The sequence below is a fragment of the Manis pentadactyla genome, chromosome 19 (assembly GCF_030020395.1).
Source record: "Manis pentadactyla isolate mManPen7 chromosome 19, mManPen7.hap1, whole genome shotgun sequence".
Taxonomy (NCBI): domain Eukaryota; kingdom Metazoa; phylum Chordata; class Mammalia; order Pholidota; family Manidae; genus Manis; species Manis pentadactyla.
The window spans coordinates 3,595,141-3,617,905 of record NC_080037.1 but is presented as its reverse complement, the minus strand read 5'-3'; the positions used below and the strand labels follow the sequence as shown (position 1 = coordinate 3,617,905).

The following is a 22,765-nucleotide window of genomic DNA, read 5'->3' as shown; positions in this document are numbered from 1 at the left end:
TGGGACCGTGCCCTGTGTCTCTCTTCACCTGGCTGTTAACCTGTATCCTTTATGGTAAATATTAAGTGTGTTCCTGAGTTCTGTGAGCCGCTCCAGCAAATTAATCAAACCAAATGGGGAGGTTGTGGGAACCTCCCATGTGCAGCCGGTAGGTCAGAAGCACAGGAAACTGCCCGGGGCTTGTGACCGGAGTCTGGAGTGGGGGGTGGAGGGCAGTCCTGCAGGACAGAGCCCTCAACCTGGGAACCTGCTGCTGTGTCCGGGCAGATAGCATCAGGATTGAGTTGAGTCCTCCAACACCATGCTGGTGTTCAAGAATTGCTTGGCATAAGTATGTGTGGAAAGACCCCCTCCCACATATTTAAACACACTGGAATGGGGTCCAGGTACCCAAACCCAAATGAAGTTATACTACTATTACCGCTGGGTATAATATTGTTACTGTTATACATATATGTAGGGAAGAAATACACCATGGCATTTGGTGCATCATCCTTCACTTCCAGTTCATTACAATTTCTCATCAAGTTCCCATTAACATAATCTTTAGTATATCCATAAAGCTGTGTGTAAAATCCTATCACCTCAAATCGCCCCATCCAACAGTCCCAGAGTTTTCATATCATATCTTAATAGGCTGTTTGGGAGAATGACATAGAAATTAGATATTTCTTGGAAAAAAACGACAGTATGACACTGGGGTAGCTGAAATATTACTGGGTTAGTAGTCAGAAGACTTGAGTCTCAGTACTGGCAAACTAGACAAAGAAACAACAGGCAATCACTTTTCAGGTCACCAATCTAAATGTTCCGACACTTAAAAGAAGGGGACTGACTAGATCAATCATTTTCAACGCCTTAAGCCACAGAATCCTTTCTTTAAGCAAAATCTCTTGTAAAACCACAATACAGAAACTAATAAATACGGTTTGGAACCCAAGGTCCTCTGCTGGGCCCTTCAAGCTTCTCCCCCAAGCGCCTTCAGGCAGCCAGTCCACTGTGGCTGTGACTCCAGCATCCCAGAATATGTCTATGTTGAGATAAATGACACTGCTGATTTCAACACACATCTTGCAAAGGGGAAATCAAAACTCTGAAAGCAGGATGAGCCCCTGGCATCTGCACTAGGGTAATGGCACCTCCTTTGTAATGCTGAGTGGATACATATCCTAGATCTTCTAAAGGCCTCTTTCGTAAGGAGGTCTTTGGGGGCAGACAGGTGCTGCTCAAAGGACCAAGTGACCATCCTGATCCCTGTCTCTCTCTCAAACATCTTTCCAATGAAAACATCCCCAGGTAGCTTGGCTAGTCGTGTATTTGAGGATCAGTCAAGGAGAACATTCTGAATTTTAGTTTAATGCAGAAAGGCAAGCTTTTTTTTTTATTTTTAAATTTCATAGTGAACGGTAAGACCCAGTTGGCACTGTGTCAGCTGTCTAAGACTCAGAATGACACGGTAATCTCACTGGCTTGAAGAACCAAAGGACAGGGATTAGGGCAGCCACAGCATCTTAGAATCAAGAGAAAGAATCCTGGAAAACAGGGAGCTAACAGGGGGTGTTCTAACCATGTTTAAGCCCAAATCTGTGGCTGACTCTTAAACTATGCACGTGTGTGAGAAAGCTTTCAAGCAGCCCAGCTAAGACTAAAATAATAGTTTCAGATGCTGCCTAACACAAAGGAGACAGAAATTAGTTTTGGAATGCAATATTAAATAACTGCTTAACCAAAACATTCAACACTCTTCCATGGAATAGAATTGAGTCTCTACAACCTAACATTCACAATGTCTAAGCTTCAATCCAAAATTATCAGTCATATCAAGAAACAAGAAATACGACCCACAGTTAAGAAAGCGGGCAACAGTTAGAGTCCAACCTTGAGATGATCCAAATGCTGGAATTAGTAGACAAAGTTTTGGAAGCAGCTAAATAGCAATGCTTAAGCACAAAGGAAAGTATGTTCGTAATAAATGAACAAATAGGAAATCTCAACAGGGGAAAAAAAGAACCAAGCAGAGATTCTGAAACTAAAAAATATTACATCAAAGTTTAAGAGTAATTGGATGGGCTTAAATCTAACTCAGATTAGAAATAACAGAGGGCTCAGTGAATTTGAAGATAGATTAATAAAAATTATCTAAAGAACAGAGAGAAAAAGATAAAAAAAAAACAACAGAACTCAGTGAGTGTCCTGTTGGATAGTTCAAAAGGATGAACATAAAGTAACTGGAATCACAGAAGGAGGGAAGAATGGGGCAGAAAATGAAGAAGAAATAATGGCTGAAGTTTTCCCAGACTTACTGAAAACCATAAACTCTAGTATGATTAAATTGCTTTAAATATCCCAGGCACATCACAGTTAAACTGCTAAACACCAAACTTAAAGAGGAAATCTGAAAGCAGCCAGAAGAAAGTGACACATATCCTACAGGGATATGAAGATATGAAGGACTTCTCATCAGAGACATTGAAGGCCAGAATATAATGGGAAAAAAAGGCATTTAGAAATACTGAAAGGATTAAAACAAAACAGTCAACCCAGAATTCTACACCCAGGAAATATGCTTCAAGAGTAAAGATAAAAGAAAAACATTTTCAGATAAATGAAGATTAAGAGAACATGCCACCAGCAGAGTTGCACTGTAAGAAACACAAAGGAAGAAAGAGAAAAAGAAAAAAGAAAAGAAAGGTAAAGAAAGAAGAAACCACTCTACGCTGTACTGTGAGGAGCAGACACTGAGCAGGGGCGCGCTTCCTATCCCATTACATCCCATCAACAGCAGCTCTGGATGCACTGGGCCCTATATTCACCACACACTTGGAAGTCTCCATGCTTTTACTTATACTGCTTCCAATGTCAAGAACACTGATGAGACTGGAAAACCTCTACACATCCTTAAAGATACAGCCACAATGGCCCTTTTATATAAAACCTTGGTTTCATAGAATTGGTCTCTGAAGCCATTGCTTTTACTGCACGTTTTTTCCTTCCTACACCATTTTGCACATGCACACACACACACAGAAACGGTATCAATCACACACCTTACTATGTCTTAGGGGTCAGTCTTCCCACATAGAGTTCTACAAGGATAAAGACCAGTCATTGGTTTTTACCCTGTATTTTCAGCTTCAGAAAATTCCTAGCATAGTATAAAAGCTTCAGTCTATCTTCAGCAATGACAGGGAATATTCTAAATAAAACTTTGAACGCATATGGTCAAACAATTCACAAAGGGATCAGATTAGGATGATGCCTCAGTAATCTATTCTTCTCAATTAGTAGTTAGCAATCATTTTCTGAAACATGTGCACCCCTAACTGATGTGAAGTTACTACAGTGCAAATACTCTGCTTGTAGATGACCTATACTGACATTAATGAATTATGACTTAAACCTTTAATAAAGTGAGATAAATTAACGATAAGGGGATGGCAGACATCTGGCCCTTTCATCATTTTGATGACTTTAAGATGTATCAACATGACAAAATTACAACCTGTCTTTATACACACAACACAGTGTATCAAAAGTCTTTGCCCCATCAAAACCAGAAGTATGAAGAAAAAGAGAATTTATGCATTTTTATCACTGTCCTGAGCATACATACCTGTTGAAGGAGGCAGAGGCAAATTCTCATGACAAGTTTCAGATTACAGTCATATATACATCATTATATATTAAGATGTGGGTGAAAAAAAGAAAAAAAAGACACTTTCTTCCACTCTTCCTCAGAACCACTAATCCCTTTTGATTTCAAAGCAAAAATCTGCTCATAGCTTTTACAGTCACATAACTTTATAAGCAGTTTTCCCACAGGTGTTTACTAAGTAAGTTTAGTTGAGTTTTTACTGCTTTAGAGCACTTTATATAGAGGAGATCATCATGTACACAATCCCCTACAGACTCTACAAGAAAAAAAAAGCAAATACCTTAATTTTAGAAGTTAAGGAAATGTCCTTCTATTCCTGAATTCCATCACTACCCTTGACTAACTTAACACCTCAGAGGGAAGCCGGCAGACCTACCATTTCCGCTGCTACAAATTCACACAAAGGGAACTGCTGTGACGTGAAGGTCAGGACAGCTAATCATTAATCACTAAGCATTAAGGGAGTAAACAAAAGGAGGAAAAAAATGAGAAAAGGTATTTAGATTTATTTTCAGTTACTATGACAGCACCATGTTTCAATCTGTCAAAAGAAAATTTGTCCTATCTTGTGCTAGGAAACAAATATTAATTTCAAAAATACCCCAAGTGGGGGGGAGGGGCACTGATTTTTTTCTTTTAAGTGTCACCTTAAGAACTGCACACATTCTGTATTGCTGTCATGTGATCGTCATAACATGGTGAGGTTGTACACTAAACCCCATTTCACTTTCATGAAAACTGAGACTATAGTGTGACTTTCCCTCTCTTTTTTTGTATTCAATGAGCAATTATTTCATTAAACTGTACCAGCCTAGGGTTGATAGATGTTACAATTTTAACTTTATGGCGCATATTGTACACTCCAGCTTTCAGGAGTTAGCATGCCATGGCTGGTCTACTAGCTGCCTTTATAAATAAAGTTTTAGTGGAACACAGTTACACTCATCATTTACATACTGTCTATAGCTGCTTTCATACTATAATGACAGAATAGATGTGACAGTCTCCGCCCGAACCTTAGCCGACTAAGGGATTAGCAGTCTACCGCTGACCCGTGCTGCCTGTTCTTGTAAATAAAGTTTTGATGGAGCACAGCCACACTCATTAATTTACATGTTGTCTACAACTGTTTTCATACTATAATGGCAGAGTTGAGCAACAAAGACTGTATGGCCTGAAAAGCAAATGCAAAAATATTTACTATCTAGGCCTTTACAGAAAAAGTTTGCTAACCACCATAGTAAATCAGAGTTTCATTCCTGATAAAATTAACTGCAGACGTACACCTCACCAGACGATCAGACATAGCCAGAAGGGGTTTAAAGACCAGCATGAGCTGAACTTCCTCAGTGATCACTCTAAACACCTATTTCGTTTAAAAACTTGAGTTTCACAAGGTGAATTAGGTGCCAGCATCCAGGGAGCAGTGGGAATGGTGCCCCTAAAATGACTACCGTGAGCTACCACAGATGACATAGTAACGTCTGCAACCAAAGTAGAACTATTTGTTGCTTAAAGCAGAACATATACATTCTGCTACAAATCACTGTTTTAGTTAACATTTCAATCAAAGCTGTAATTTTAAAAGTTCAGATTTAAATAATCAAATTTAAGAGCAATATTCTAGAGGTCAAATACGACTCCCTAGTGGACACCCACTGAGCTGCTCCACAAATACCTTAAACAGCACAGTTTCTCACCAACCTCGTCTCCTTTCCTGTTTGCACCCTCTCGGGGGAACTGTCTCCACGTGGTCACCAAAGCCATAACCCAGAAGTCGCCTCAGTTTCTCCTTTCCCCCTCACACTATCAATTCCCAAGGCCTCCCGGATCACCTCTAGGTGTTTCTCAGCGTTGCCTCCCCTTTTCCACACCTCTCATCCCTGTAATAGTTTAGAACATAATGCTATTTCACTAGCCTACAGTACAGTCTTCTGCTATTTCTGCATCCGGCATGCTCCTTTCACATCTATCCTTCAGAAAGCAATTCAGTGTCAGAAAATAACTCTATGAAGCCTTGAAACATAGTTGCACTTAATATGCAAGGAGCAGATGGGATGCATCCAAACACAGATGAGGAGGAGCATTCAGCAAGTGTGAGTCTGGGTGAGTAACACACAGAACCCGTCAGGCAAGTCAGAAGGGCTGGAAGTGATGGATGAGAGACGACGTGGACAGAGTATTCAGGAGTAAGACCATGAAGATCTTTGTGAGCTTCAAACTATGTAATTCCATTTCCTACTGATTCTCATGTGCCAAGCCAACCAAAAAATCTGCTGCCATACACAGTATTCAGAAGAGGAAAGGCAAGTCCAAAAGAATCGCTTATGGAATAAACATTAAAGGATCATGTGCATATTTACGTCGCATGAGCTTTCCCAGTGGAACGGCAGCACGTTCAAGACCGAGTGGTGCCCTGAGACGGGGAGAGTTCTCAGGCCAGAAACTCTAATTAGTCCCTCATTTTTCCAAGTCCTGCCTTGAAAGCCACCTCATTCTCTCCACCTTCCTGCCCGGATCTCCCCCAACTAATCCTATGATGATGTCTCTCTTCTGGGCCCCCAGTCCTCCACACTCTCTCTTAGCTGTCACTCTTTTTCACTCTAAGTGTCTGATCATCACGGTGGCTGAGTGTAAATTCCATAACCCAGACTGTATCTCAACTGTGAGTAACTTAAAATCAGAAATATTTTATTTATTATTATGTTTACCTGTGTTCCGAAGTACCAAAAGACACTGGTAAAAAGAATAAATGATCCTGAGAAGGGCAAACCCACCGATTACTTCTGTGCCTTGAGACAGCTGCAGGGAACCTGAGGGCTGAGAATAGGATGGGGAAACCACGTTTGGTTTCACAGCTATTTCCTGTCCCAAAGGATCAGTCATCGACCTACACATTTAAGAGAGTGTGAGACGATACTCTGGAGTTCTAAAACAAGCGGCTGAAAGATCTGGGCAGCAACAGGTAGACACTTCCAGTACTGCAGGAGGAAGAGCTGATTCAGGCTGTGAGAGCATCGAGGGAGGCGTATTAAGTAGTGGGTATGGTCACTCACCTGCCGAATTGACATGGTACAGAGAATATACAGGAAGATGAAGGAACAGTCGGTGGTGTCATCCCCCAGCAGATTTCGATGAGACAGGCCTTGGATATAGGAAAGGGGGGTGAAAGGAAGCTTTGCTACCACTCTACCATCAAATCTAAAAAGGGAAAAACAAAGAATTGTTATTTTTGGAAGACTGACAAGCCTCTTAGTTCCAGAAAAGAACCTGGGACAGAAATAGAACTCTAAGTCCCTTGATCTGTAAAAAACACAAAGAAAGGGTAATATTCTAAAAAGAGACCTGAAGTACAAGGATGTAAGGAATGGCCTAGATTTTTCCCATCAGTCTTTTTGTAAAGTAGTGATTCTTAATTTTTTCAGTTATCAGGACCCCTTAACACGCTGAGAAATTACCAAGGGCTCTAAAAAGGTTTTATTTAGAGGTTGTAGCTATCAAAATGTCCTATTTTATGATTTAAAACAAATATTAAACTATTAATCATTTAAAAGGTAGCAAATAAATTAACTGTATGTTAACACAAATATATTTATGAAAAATAACTATTCTCCAAAACAAAAAATAATTTAATGAGAAGGCATCCCCCCCCAGCACCCCACCAATCTCCTCAATGCTGTTTAACAGAGGAACTGCTGGAGCCTCACAGCTGCCTTCAGTACAGGCCGCTGCAGCGTTACACACCGAGAAGCCGCTGGAAAAGTTCACTGTACATTCATGAGAAAATGAGTAAGAGAGGTAAATAATCTTAGAGTTATTATGGCAATATTTTTACCTCAGAGACCTCCAGAGACTCCCAGGCCACACTCTGAGAACCACTCCTCTCAACCATGACGCAAGTAAGATTTTAAGAGTCCTTTTTCCCAAGACTAAAGGTTCCCAATATATATAACAGGATAAACTTTTCTGAATAGAAATTCATGGACTATATAGTAGTGAATGAACAAAGCAGATTGCTAAATCATATCCAACATATTCCAAGATAACTTTTAACATACTTTTAGCATCTGAAAATCATTCCCTTTACTTTTTCTACAATAGAAAAGTGGTTCTGAAAGAGAATAGCTTAGGAAAAAGCTGGAAGAAAATAAGTATGTGCTTATAATGCTAGGGATATGAACTTCTTGTATGATTTTCTATGAATACGTTGCAGAATCAGACAACAGCAAAAATTATAAAAATTACTGTGGTTAAGGATAGTGACACTTTAACTGTAACATGAGAGAAACACATGACAGCATTTGATAAATTATCCAAATAAAGTCTTTAACTCCAGTTAAAACAGCCAGAAAAATGTCCTTTTAGAAGAATACTTAGTATTTAGAATGTTCTTACAGAGGAAGAAGGCAACACCATCTGTGCCTCTCAGGTAAAAATATCTAAACATCCAGGTCAACAACCATGGTTGTGAAGAACGTCTTACACAACTGCATTCAAAGGAAACAGAATGAATGTGACATGTTCTATAGGTACAACTGTCCATTTACTACTTCTCACACTGCCTTCCTAGTATGTGTTTACACAGGGAAAGGACTCGATCATAAAGTGACTTTCCTTATATATGACAAAAATATTTAAAGATCTGCTTGGAGTAATCACTGTCATTCTTTTACTAACCTCACAACAGCAACACAAAAGCAGTCATTTTTCCAGGAGGAGATACTGTGATTCACTCACAAGAAATATTAACCGTAGCTGTCACAGTATTTCCTGGTCACATGCTATCTAGAGCCGCTGTTCTAGGTACGCTGGTCTGACTATCCTTCCAGAGTTACACTGCGAGAAGAGGGAGGGGACAGATACAGCCCAAGATACCTCTCTCCTCTTACTGCTAACATACACACTGAGCAAATTCATCTTCTATAGGCATTTTAGCTTGAAACTGTAACTAAAAAGAACACTTTTAGAACTAATAAAGAATTCAAATTCAGTGAAGTCTGAGGATACAAAATCAACATACAAAAGAGAACTGCATTTGTATATACTAACAACGAACTATCTGAAAAAGAAACAAACAATCCCATACACGATAGTATCAAGAACAATAAAATACTTAGGAATATGCTTAACCAAGGAGATAAAAACCTACACACTGACAACTGTAAGGCACTGATGAAAGAAACTGAAGAAGACATAAATGGAAAGATCTGCGTTCAAAGACTGGAAGAGTTAATACTGTTAAAATGTCTATGCTAGCCAAAGTCATCTGTAGATTCAATACAATCTCTATCAAAATTCCAACAGCATTTCTCACAGAAATAGAGCAAACAATCCTAACCTTCCTATGGAATCACAAAAGACCCGAATAGCGAAAGCAACCTTGAGGAAGAACAAAGCTGGAGGTATCACACTTCCTGATTTCAAACTATATTACAAGCTATAGTGATCAAAACAGTATGTACTGGCATAAAAAGAGACCTATAGACCAATGCAACAGAACAGAGGCCCTGAAATAAACCCACGCATATATAGTCAACTAATATTTGACAAGGGAGCAAAGAATACTCAATGGGGAAAGAACAATCCCTTCAGTAAACAGTGTTGAGAAAGCTGGGTATCTGCATATAAAACAAACAAGACCTGAAACCATAATAATATTTTACCTTATATTAGTGAAGTACAGTCAGGCAGTACAATATTGGTTTAAAGCCAAAAAATGTAAATCATCAGTATTTGCTGAGTATATATTATATGGTGTGTGCTTTTCAGAAATGGTCTTTGACTTAACAGCTTTAAAAGTTGAAAAATAAAATGAAAATACATAAGACCTTTTGAACACCTGAAGACTACTACTGTTCAGAAGCAGGTGCCTCACATGTGTACTGTACTATACTAAAAATTTTTTAACTACAATTTTAAATAATAAAAAGTAAAACAACACAATGGCAAAGATAACGTACCGCACGTTAGGCACGGCACATTCCCTGTTCTAAGGGGAAGCACGTGAGCATCTCATTTTATACAAAACGCAGGGCCTAACTGTACAGTTCTCAGTGTATCATGATGAAGGACTTTTTGCCCTCAGCTTTTTTGAAAATTTATTATAAGCTAGAGGCTATCAGAAAATATTTTGTGTTTTTAAAAATTTCTTTCATAAATGGCAATCCTACAAGAATTCAGCAAGTTCACAGGACTGCTGACTAGGACAGGAACGGCTCCCCGCAGTGTCTGGGACGTACAGCTTTGGAATCCTCGATTCTCTACAGATTTCATAGTATCAAAGTAGTGATACGGACATTGTTTTCATCTCCCCATTTTCACTGACCTATCCTGAGTATTTCATTATTACGTATTTACATTCTGGTTGTTCTCATTCAATTCAGGTAAAAACTAGGGGAAGTGGGAGAAGGAAACAAAGGCAGGAAAGAAAGGCTGGGGGTGGATTTAGAAAAAAAAGAAACCAAATTATTTGACTATAAAATCGAGCAGAAAATCAAATAGTCAAATTAAAACCTACTAGACACTGTTAAGAGCTCACCAAGACAGAAAGTAAAATCACTAAAATTGGTAGCCCTCAGATATACCCGTAGTAATGAGCTAGAAGGCAACAAAATATAAAGAACATATTTGGAAAGAAACTACAAGAGTACATAAAATAGCCTTAGCAGAAATACCATGTTCCTAGATGGTAATATTAAAAAATCACAGAGGTGTCTAATTCCTCAAAATTAATGTACAAATTTAATAAAATTTCAATATAAACTCAAAAGGGATTATTTTAGAGGAAACTGACACCACGAGCAATCCTAAAATTCACGTGAAAGAACAAGAGTCCCAGTAACACTGAACAATGAAGAACAGAATAATTAGTAGACAATGCGAAGAAATAGTTTGCCAACAGGCTGAGGCCAAAGCCTGGAAGCCACGGGAGCCGTGAAAGCCGGGTTAAGGGGATGGGTTTGAAAATCAGCAGTCAGGGTGCTCGCTTCAGCGGCACGTATGGTAGAACCGAACGGTACAGAGACGATCAGCATGGCCCCTGTGCGAGGACGACACGCAGATTCATGAAGTGTTTCATAAAAAAAAACTATCAGCAGTCAGAGTGGCACTGTGATGGGTATGCAGAGTCAGAGAGACCTGGGTAAGCGCCAGTCAGTGGTCACCAGCCGCGGGAGCCTGGGCAAGTCGAGTAACTTGGAGCCCCTTATCCTCGTCAGGAAAATAAAGATCATAATCCTGAACTCAGAAGGCTGTCACGGTTAATACGGTAACATACATAAAGGGCGAGTGCAGTGCCCGACACCCAGTGACTATCCCATCAGCAGTAGGTGCTGATACTGGGCGAAGAGGAACACGCTTTTGAGGACAGTTAACCTAACAATGTTGCAGAGAGCAGAGATAGCAAAGGGGGGCTGCAGAGGTGGGGAGCTAGTGACACGCAAGGTAATGAGGCGACAGCATGGGGGGGAAGGAAATGATATGAAACGAGGATGAAGCTGGCGCTAGAATGGATGAAAAGAGGACAGAGAGGAGGAAGGGAGAGAGGGAGGGAAGTGGAGGGAAAGGCAGGCAGGCAGGCAGGCTGGCCACAGAGAGGCGACAGGAATGTCAGCTGGCAGAGGAAGCGACAGTGTTAGAGACAATTCAGGGCCGAGCATTAAACTGGGGACAGGCTGGACACACAATGAATGTTACGGAAAGGAAAAAAGGAGGCAAGGGAAACAATGAAGGCAACAAGAACTGAGTCCCACTGAAAGACACACATGAACATCAGGAAAGTGCTGCTTCGGCAGAGAACACGGGGGGTTCCGAGTCGAGTCTGAAAAATAATGTGAAAAGAAAGAAGCCTCTCCAAGACCCAGAGACAGGCTGTTCTGCAGCCCAAGGAAGAGGCAGAACAGAGCTGGGTAAGGTTTACTGTGACAGAATCTCTCTCTCTCTCTCTCTTTTTAAGATCTCTCTATAATCGAATTTGTAAATCTACAAACTACAACGACCCCTACATTAAAAAAATAGCAAATTTTAAACTGCTAAATCAATACTTCCTGTATAGTTATGTATTTTATTCAAAAGCAATAAGCAACTTGAGAACTTAAGACTAGGAAATTTTCTTTTATTTCCCACATCGTGAGACACAAAAAAATGGCATGCAATTTTTTGAACTGAATAAACATAAAAAAATGAATAGTTAAAACCCACTATAAATATTCATGTAGTGCACTCACAGATGATTGTAAACTGGAAGGAGGAAATCAGAGGTAAATGAGAATGATTATTGACTAAAAATGGAAAAAAATACATCAACTATACATATTTTTATTATTTGCAGTTCTGTGATTCCATGATTATGACCAAATATATCAGCTTCATGGAGCAACTAAACCAACAATGGATTCAAATCAAAATTGTTATGCCAAGGTCTATTTGTAGGCCCAGAAATATCTAAAGAACTGGCACATTCTCCCGGAAAGGTAATCTGGCATCACCTCCTGCTGTAAATAACGAACGTAAGCCAAGATGACTCATTTCCATGTTTCACAACTTAGCTTGCAAATCGAGAATTCTTCCCTCTTCGAGTCTAATGTCAACACTCTTGTTATTAGGGAGATCATGGACTTTGAAAATCAGATTCACATTACTGACTTGTCAACATCTCGCATTATTTTTTTCTGTATACTGCTGATAGGTTAATACTGAAATAACCAGACTCTCAATATTTGTTGGGATTAGGCTGTCCCATGAGACTCTCCAAGCTATTATGGTCTAAAATAAACTGTGACCTCAGAGTCAGTAGAAGACATTTTCATCAACTAGACTCAGACTCTCTTACTTTGAGAATTTGGTTCCATTGTAATTGCTTCACTAGTATTTTAATAAATGAACCACTGGCATCTTGGAAATTAGTAATTACTTAAAAATTTTTGGCTCATGTCTCAAATGGGGTCAAATTCTTACTTCAGAAAAATACAGACACCAAGACAGAGGAAAGAGGGTTGTGTATTTACAAATATTTTTTATTTACTCAGTAAATATCTGTATAGGCCCTCAGCCCTAAGGATATAAAAACCATTATATGTTAAGACTGTAAGGAACTTAGTCTATTAGACAGACAGACAGTAAGTTTGGTAGAGGAAAATCAGAAGTTTCATAAGGAAGTAACCCTTGGTCTGAGTTTTGAATGATTACAAGAAGTAATTACCAGGTGTGGGGAGAAAGAAGGTCCAGATACCTAAGTGTGAAATAACATGGGCTTGGAGTAAAGACACTTCAGGGAGAAATGAATCAGAAAATGTAGACAGGACAAGACCATGGAGGGCTGAGACTCACTCCTGTTGGTCACTGGTCCCACACGGGGCTGGGCGTCAGAATCAACTGGGAGGCTGTTCTTCAAATGCAGAAATCAGGCCACAACCTTGTCTTGTTGAGCTGGAATCTTAAAGCATGAGGTCTGGGCCTGAGAAGTATTTTTTAAATTGGGGGAAAAAGAAAAATAACACGAAAATGTCCATTTTAACCACTGTTAAGTGTACACGGAGTAGTGTTAACTACACACATTGCTGTGCAGCAGGATCCCTAGAACTTTCATCTTGAAAAAGTGAAATTCTATACCCAGTGAGCAACGACTTTCCTTTTTGACCCGAAGTTTTTAAACTTCAGTAAAATAGTGAAGAGAAAAAAAAGAAAAAGAAAGAAAAGAAAAGCAACCTCCAATAAGGCAATAGTTAAATACAGTAAACCATGCCACGGGATACTACACACCAGCTAAAAAGAATGGAATGGATCTAGAAGTACTGATACAGAGATCTAAACCTAAAGTTAAGTAAAAAGCAAGATGCAAAACAAGACAGTATATCACTTAAACAAAAAACCAAAACTTAGAAGGACATGCCATCTGTTAATATGTGTCTTTTTTAATTAAAGGAGGATTATTACAGTTTGGAGAAGGGCAAAAGATCACCTTTATCTTTTTTATGCATCTTTAACCATTTGTTAAAACATGACATTGTATTAATATTCCTATTTACAGTTGAGGAACTGGAAGGTTAGATTTTAACTTGTGCAAGGTTACACATTATTTAGTAAATGGAGAAAACCCTGAATTTTAACCCTTGTCATCTCTGGGTCCATTCTTCAAAAAGAAAAAGACTATCTTGGGGGGCAGTTTTGAGTTTGTAGCAAAATTCCATTGAAAGTACAGGGAGTTCTGTATGGCCCCAGAAGATGACTGGTTAGCCAGAGACGGGTAAGATTCCTCAAGGGAGGAACAACCTAAGACAGGCACAGTCGCAGGGGGGCCATCAGGTGAGAAATTGGGGATCAACAGAGGTGAGGCTTAGAACTTCACCCCCCCGTTTTGAGAGAAATCTTCTGCATCCGTGGATGTTTTGTTGCCCTTGTCTAGCTTGGATTAACACTTAGTCTACAGGCACATACCTGATCATCTACATTTGCTCTCTTACAACACTAAACTATGTCTTCTACCTTTATCTTGCATCTACCTACCACTTCAGCATTTTATTAAAAAAAACAATAATAATAATAGGGGGAGAAATGTGGGATTCGCATAAAAATCAAACGAATATTCATATCTGACCTGATTGTTTATAGTTCATAATGCGTGACCAAAACCGAAAGTTTCTGTGATGGCTGCCCTTGCACTGTTCACCATGTAAGAACTTATTCACTATGTAAGAACTTGTTCACCATATAAGAACTTGTTCGTTACGCTTCAGAAGATTGGAGACTGACGAGAATTAGGCTTGGGGTGGATTAATGATTGTGCATTGAGCATTGACTCCCCTATACAGAATTTTATTGTTGTTAACAACCATTTGATCAATAAATATGAGAGATGCCCTCACAAAAAAAAAAGAGCATATGGGGAGCCCATGTAGAGTGGAAGATATATATGGGTGCCCTCTTTGGAGAATAAAATCTGCCATAAGCGGAATGATAAAAAAAAAAAGAAAGAACAGGGAGTTCTTATACCCATGTCCCAAACACCACAGCTTCCTAAACAACCAACACCCCCCACCCCTGCACCCGAGTGGCACACAGGGACAAATGATGAACCTACAGGTGACGTCAGGGCTCACTCTTGGTGGTGTGCACGCTGTGGGTCTTAACAGATGAGTGACATGTATCACCACTACAGAATAGCTTTTTATTTCTAAATGTCCTCTGTGCTCTGCCCATTCATCCCTCCCTCACCCCTGAACCCTAACTCCTGACAACCACCAATCTTACTGTCTCCATAGTTTTGCCTTTTCTAGAATGTTACAGTTAGAGGCTTATAGTATGTAGCCTTTTCACACTCGTTTGTCACTTACTAATATGCATTTAAGATTCTTCCACGGCTTTTCACGACCAATAGCCCATTTCATGGCCAATGCCCACTGAATAGTATTTCACTGTTTGGTGAAATTCATTCATTTACATCTTGTTGCTCCCAAGTTTCAGTAATTATGAATAAAGCTGCTATAAACATCCACGTGCAGGTTTTTTGCATGAACATAAGTTCTCAACTCATTTGGGTTCACTTTCCCATTTTTATATTATTCCATACTGTTTGAATTTTTTAGATACCTTCATGTATTACTACTGGAAGAAAATTATACTAAACACCAAAATAAAGAAGAAACAAGACTTAAATATAAAAAAAAGAAAATAGGAAAAAATTTCAGTCATCTGGCATGAGGAAGGCATTATTTATACAACAGAAAAGAGTAAGATTTGACATAAAAATTAGTATTTTCCATGTATCTCCAAAAAGAGTTTTAATAGCATTAATACATTAAGAATTCTTCAAAGTGAGAAATTAAAAAAGAGAGAATGGGGAAGATATGAACTAGAAATTTACAAACAGGAAAACAGTAAGCATATGAAAAGATGCTAAACCTCACAAGTAATCAAAGAAACACAAACTTTAAAAAGAAATACTATTTTTCAACTATTATACTGGCAAACATTAAAGATTTGTAATTCCCAGCGATAACAAGTATATGGAGAAAGAACAACTCACAAGTACTAAATAATCTAAAAATATAATTTAATTGAAATAAAATATAAATTAGTGAAAACTTCTAGGCAATCATTTGTGTCAAAATTTACCAAAGCAGTACTTCTAGGATATAACCTTAGGAAGAAGTAAGTATATACTGGTGTACATACTGCCTGTAAATATTTGATATACAGATTAACAGAAAATTAGTTAACTAGATTAGGGAACATCCATTCAATGGAAAATTTAACATAAAAAAAAAATGTTAGAGTTATATATATTGTATTTTCAAAATTATCACAGGGAAACATTACAAAACCATTTTTGTGTAGAAAGATTTATACATACAAATATATAAATGTTCATATACATATAAAAAAATACAAATCTCAAAGGATATCACTGTTTGAAGAAGGCAGAGTGATTTTTATATTTTTATGCATTTATGTATTATTGGAATTTTTCCAGTGAAAATGGATTACTTTCATAATTAGACAAAGAATGTAATGAAAGAGGTTTCATCTTAAAGGAAAAATATGGCATTGGGAGAAAAATTGTCTTTGAAGCAGATGCCCTTCCCCTGGGGCAGCCTTTCAGACTGTGGTAGGGGGAGTGTATATGGAGGAAAATTAGAAAACTGTTTGCTATAGTATGTTCACGAACAGTATTAAGAATCACATGAACAGCAAGCAGCACTACTGGCGGTCACAGCCACAGTTACTTCTTAGGCTACTTCATCAGAACTCATCGGCTCATCACACTAAGGAATAAAATAAAATGCTGAACTTCAAGCAAAGCAAGACTGAAATCTGTCTCAGTAATGATACAATAAAGCCAAGGCCAATCAGAATAGTGCCCCACCCCCAGCATGCATACACCACTCATCTACAAACACATAATTTAGAAAATTAGAAGTATGAGAAAAATAAGTAGCAAGTAGCATTTAAGCATGAACTTCTACAAGTATAGCTGTGTACTTAGCTCTATCCTTCCAGAATGTGACCGGTAGAGAAGAATATCTGAGTACTGAGTTGTACCAAGAAAGCTTCCACTGTTTGGTTACCTCATGGTGACATATGACCAAGAACTGAGAGAAAGCATGGCTGAGTGAAAAAGAGGACTGAGTTTAGAATTTTAGGGCAGAAATCATGAGTCTTCCAGATACCTTGGGCAAGTTATTTTATCTTCCAAAGGGCCCTTTCAGCTCTAAAGGTCTATGACTTTAGTAATCATTAGTTAAGTTGAAATTCTGTATTAAAGCAGGTCTGGACACTCTGTCTAGCCCCTCTCCTAAGTAAAGTTCACTTCTTTCCTTACTGTACCTCACCCACACAGACTTCTGTAACATCCATCAATATATTTGTATATCTGTCTTTTCTTCTGATAAAATTTTGACATTCCTGAGGGTCACATCTTATTTTTTATGTTCTGACACCTAGTACATGCCTAACACACAGTAGGCACTGGACAGGGGGAGGAAGAACAGACTAAGGTTGAGGGGAGGGGCAGGGAGAGGGCAAGACAGACAGAAATGAAGCAGCAGAGGAGGAGGAGAAGAGAAGGAAAGAGGCAGTGAGCGGAATTCCAATTCGTGTGAGATGGTTGAAACGGGCCTTGAAAGGCAGTAGATGACTGCCTGTCACCCCTGGATACACTGTCCCAGCTCCTGACAAAAGTGGGCCCACAACTGCCCACACCTGCTATATGCCAGTCTAGACAACAGTACTCACCTTATCAGTAAACAGGACTTTGGCCGCTCAGAGTCTGTTTTCAGAGCCCAAACACCTCTATACGACTACCTTCACTGTGAGGCAGAATGCTAGTGACTTAAAACACAGGAGCTCTGCTCCGATTATTTTTAGAGGCCCCATAATACCGTAGTCCTTGCCACATACATGAAATATCCTCAATATCAGAAGGTAAGTTATCATTTAATTATATTCTATCAAAGTTACATTTCCTTCATTTTGATAATGGGGCTGACGTTACATAAGAGAATGTCCTTGTCTTTAGTCGTTATGGGTAAAGGCGCAAGCAGCCTACAACATACTCTTAACTGATTAAGAAAATTATATAAGTAACACATGTACAAGTCCACGTGTGATACGGAGACGGAAAAATAGAGAAAGCAAAGGGAGCAGATGTTAACTGTGAGTCTGGATGATGGACACGTTAGTCCTCAACTTTTCTATAGTTGTGAGACATCAAAGTATCACCAAAAAAAGTTAACTGCATGCACACACACACACACACACACACACACACAGAGCAAGGTAAGTAGAGCCATATAAAAGCATACTCACATGGAATTGAACATTCCCATTAGGGCAGTAAAACAAAAGCCAATGGCAAACATGGATTTCATCCGAACCTGTGAAGAGACCAACAGACTGTCATTTCACATGAACAAGAGACCACCACTAACGCACACCCAGAAGTTTTGGTTTCCTGTCAATTTTAAAAGATGCTCCCTAGCAAATTGCTGTTTATTGGCTGAGCCACCCTCCACCTCCAAGCCCTCTTCTCCCTGCCACCTTCTGATAAACAGCATCGGGGTAGCCCTGTGACCCAATTCTGGCCAGTGAGTTACAAGTCCAGGTACTAAATGGGACTTTCCAACAAACATGGCTAGCATTCCTCTAGGCCTCTTAGCCCTTCTTCTTGCCTGGAAGGAAGAACATAATGGCTGATGGTAAAGTGCCACCTAACAAGCAACCAACCGCAGGCTGACGACGTCTAACCTGGACCCCAACGACATTACTCAGCTGCTGCCCCAGCCCAGGACCACCAGCCTCTGGACTCCTGAGCATGCAAAACACCCTGTACCTGCTAGGCATTCTGCTACTTGCAGCTAACTGCCTTCTAAATTATATATGCTGTAGAAGTATAAATAAATAAAAGATCATAAAGATATTAAGATTAACAGTTGTTATCTCTGGATGATCACTTTATCAGCAGTTTCTGTCTCTTCTTTGTGTAGTTCCCAAATCTGGCCTTGTGAAATGTATAACTGTGTCAACACAAAAGCTATTTTCAAAAAAACGCACTTCTAAATTATCATCTTTCTTAATTAGTAAGAATCTCAAGAAACAGAAGACACAATTATATGGAAAGGGTTGTCAGTAAGCAAAAGACAACTGCTGCACAGTTCAGATGTCCTGTGTCAAATACACAGAAATTAAGTAGAAAAATTAGGCAAGCCATATAAACTAGCCTACCAATGCCTTAGAAAGACATGTTTGAACAAACTCTACTCTTTATAAATAATTAAGTGGGTAATAAATCCCTTTTCCTTGTGCTTTATGGTGCACCTGACACTTAGAACAAAAGGCCTCTTATAAAACAAAGGCAAGACTAAAGGCCATCTAAAATGCTCCAGGTATTGGGATCACACAGGTCACCATAAAACCAAACATTCAACAACAACATGAAGAAGAAAAAGTTAATAAACTACTTCATTTGAAAATGTTAAGGGGAAAGCTAATCAAGAACTCTGTGAAAGGGATAAATTATGACCCCAAATAGACCCTAAAAAAGCTATTCATATCTCTAAAATGAAGTTTAAGCCCAGTAGCAGATTTTCACTTCCATTTGGCTCAGGCACACCCATGATCCTATTTATAACTTGCATAGGTAAGTGCTATGTACCTGATGCAAATCAGGGTCTTTTGCTAAAAAACACTGTATGGTTTACCATGAAGTTATATTTAGGACTCTTACCATTGATAGATCTCTATTGTTATTCTTCAGTTTCTCTTCTTGCCTCTCTGAAAAGAATTAATGAAATGGTTAATATACATAATGCTATACACAAGGCAGATGTCAAACTGTCACTCATTGGTGACACAAAAGCATTTTGTCTCAATATGACTTAATAAGGTAAGCTGAGTACCTGGAATAGTGTATACTTTGAACTAATAGAAAACTCAAATGCAGCAGAGCACCAAAGCATCTCAATTTAAATAAAAATCTTTAAAGTTTAATTTTATAAAAAATTACCTCTGGAATTTCTTAATTCTGTACATTAAGCTATATTCTTAAATTACACTGACGGGAAGTATACATATGATTGTACTTAGGTTTCAGATATTAAGTACCCATCTCTCACTTTTCCCCTTTCAGTTTAAGAGAGCATAGAGTCTAAAAATTAAAAGCCAATTAACTTGAAGTTAAAATTCAGGTTCTTATGTATCACAGTCTAATCGACCTAAAAATAAGCATAGTTTTATAGTGAAGCCACTTAGAAAGCTAGGGGATTTGGTATGTGTTTCAAAAAAACTTATATACAGAGACCCCAAACAGATAAAGAAGTCTCAGCTGTACATCAATACCTTCATTTACTGTGTCCCACCCGTGTAAGGGATTTCATTGTTGTGCCTATGAAGAAACCGAGACCCAGAAAAGGGGAAGTGACTTGTCAGAGACACACACAAATTTTATTTGTACTTCATGGCAAAGCCAGGCCTCGAATCCAAAGTTTCCCAACTCTCAACCCAATGACTTCTATAAGCACTATGATACTGCTTTCTCTGATTATATATATATTTTTTTATTAAGGTATCATCGATATACAATATTACAAAGGTTTCACATGAGCAACATTGTGGTTACCACATTCACCCATATTATCAAGTCCCCCCCTCCACCACTGCAGTCACTGTCCATCAGCATAGTTAAGATGCTATAGAGTCACTACTTGTCTTCTCTGGGCTATACTGCCTTCCCCATGCCCCCCAACATTATGTGTGTCAATCATAATGCCCCTTAATCCCCTTATCCCTCCCTTCCCAAGCCTTTCCCTTTCATAACCACTGAGTCAATTCTTGGGTTCTGTGAGTCAGCTGCTATTTTGTTCCTTCCGTTTTGCTTTGTTATTATACTCCACAAATGAGTATACTCATTTAGCACTTATCTTTCCCCACCTGGCTTATTTTAGTGAGCATAATACCCTCTAGCTCCATCCATGCTGTTGCAAATGGTAGGATGTGTTTTCTTCTTACGGCTGAATAATATTCCATGGTGTATATGTACCACATCTTTTTTATCCATTCATCTACTGATGGACACTTAAGTTGCTTCCATATCTGATCATGTATTTTTATCACCAAGATTAATTTATTCAACAAACAGTTACTGGTTATCTACCATGTTGCCAGGCACTTTTCTGACCACTAAGGAATGAAAGAACAAAATACATGAAAATCCCCACCCTTCTGGGAAGATTAGAAATAATAATATGTCCTCAAAAATAAAGAATATATGGGAATATCCTGAACTGGAATGCGGGATAGCAAAGTCAGTCAGGTAGAGGAAAGGAACAAGAACGGGAAGACTGGCCTGCAGCTTCTGAGCAGTACTTGGCCAGCAGACAGGTGGTGCCTGCCTTGAACTGTCCCATCCAGCTCGTTCTCCTTGGAAGGGACACAGGCTTGAGAGCGAGGCTGCTGAAGATAACACGGAGAGAAATGACAAAAACGAATGGAGCTAACGGCTAGCTTGGGAACTGGAGCTCCTTTTCTATCTGAGCAGTCCTACAACCAAACAGGACTTTTACATTGGGAGGCTGAGGACTGGGGAAAGAGGTAACTAGAAAGTAGACAGACATTAAACTAGAGGGGGAAATGGATGACCACTAACAAATGAAAAGAAAGTTACACAAAATCATCCATGCTAGAAACCTTGGCCTGTCCTTGACTCCCTACCCTCTCATCCAATCACACACCAGGTCCTATTGATTATACTCGTAAATATAACTGAGACCATCCCCTCCTCTCCTCTTCGTTACAACTTCCCTAGGATTTCTAAAACCTCTTACCCGTATTACTTCAAGAATCCTAACAGGTCTCACTGCCTCCAAACTTGTTTCCTCAAATCCACCTCCCACATAGCTGCCTGTCAGATCTAACGAAAAGGCAAAACCGACCAAAGCTTAAATCCCTGCATGGCTTTCCATCATACATGATCATGTTTCAGTATTAATCGCCATAATAACTGCTTCTGTGGCCTCATTTCCAACCATTCCCACGAATGTTTATGTTCTCGCAACACCAAATGACTTTAAGTTCCTCTCTATATGATGCTTTTCTCTTGATTCAGTGTCTTTGTTCATAAAGTCCTTTCTGCCTTGGGTGACGGTCTCAGTTTTCCCTAGACTGCCCCAGTTTTAGCTCAAAAAATCCCACATCTCAAGCTGCTCCTCAGTCCCAGACAAACTGGGATGGCTGGTTACCTTATTTCTACCTAGAATGCTTTATCACACCCTGTCCAACCCGCTCCTTGCGGGCCAGTACTCAACTTTCAAGCCTCAGCTCTTGCATCACCTCCTCTCGAAAATCCTGATTCCTTAGGCAATATTATTCTATAGAACTTCCCACAATTATGAAAATGTGTATCTATGCTGTCAATACAGTAGTCACTGGCTCCACATGACTACTAAGCAACTGCAATGTGGCCAGTGTGATTGGGGAACTAAATTTTTTTTTAATACAAATTTTTTTAAGGTATTATTGATATACCTTAAGAAAAACCTCTTATGAAGGTTTCACATGAAAAACAATGTGGTTACTACATCCGCCCATATTATCAAGTGCCACCCCCCACATACCCCATTGCAGTCACTGTCCATCAGTGTAGCAAGATGCCACAGAGTCACTACTTGTCTTTGTGCTACACTGTCTGAGGAACTAAATTTTTAATTTCATTTAGGTCTAGGTAATTTAAGTTTAAGCAGCCAAATGTTGCTAGTGGCTGCAGCACTGGACAATGCAGTCTTAAGACACTGGATCAGACGTCTTTTATGCTTCCAGACTATTCCAGGCACATCTCTATCCTTATGCTGAGTTGCACAGTCTGTTATGATGGTCTGCATATGTACCCATCACCCCAGCAAACGGCAGGCTCCCGGAGGGTAAGGATATCTACGACTTGTCTCTTCAGTAACTGGCATGTAGTTAGCGCCCAGTGTTGTAGTAAGTGCTGACACTGTTCAATGAATGAATCAGTAATGTAATAAAAGCCGATCTGAAAGTACATCCCTCTCCGGGGAGAGCAGTCCTTCATAATAAAGTCAGGAGCCTGAGGAGGCAGAAGAGGCACCAAAAGTAACAGCT

The 22,765-nt window shown here is 39.3% G+C and overlaps 1 protein-coding gene and 1 non-coding gene across 2 annotated transcripts in view; one reads left to right on the top strand and one right to left on the bottom strand.

The window, feature by feature from the left end:
* The window catches only part of TMCO1 (transmembrane and coiled-coil domains 1), a 38,692-nt gene that overhangs the window by 6,167 nt on the left and 9,760 nt on the right, over positions 1 to 22,765 (bottom strand). Inside the window, exons 4-6 of the mRNA XM_036922892.2 lie at positions 19,377 to 19,423; positions 17,960 to 18,027; positions 6,712 to 6,856 (exon numbers count right to left, since the gene is read on the bottom strand). Coding sequence (XP_036778787.1) covers positions 6,712 to 6,856; positions 17,960 to 18,027; positions 19,377 to 19,423 — 260 coding nt within the window. The remainder of the gene's footprint in view (positions 1 to 6,711; positions 6,857 to 17,959; positions 18,028 to 19,376; positions 19,424 to 22,765) is intronic.
* On the top strand, positions 10,634 to 10,739 carry LOC118930918 (U6 spliceosomal RNA). The gene has a single exon (XR_005032211.1). It is a non-coding gene; the product is annotated as a U6 spliceosomal RNA (small nuclear RNA).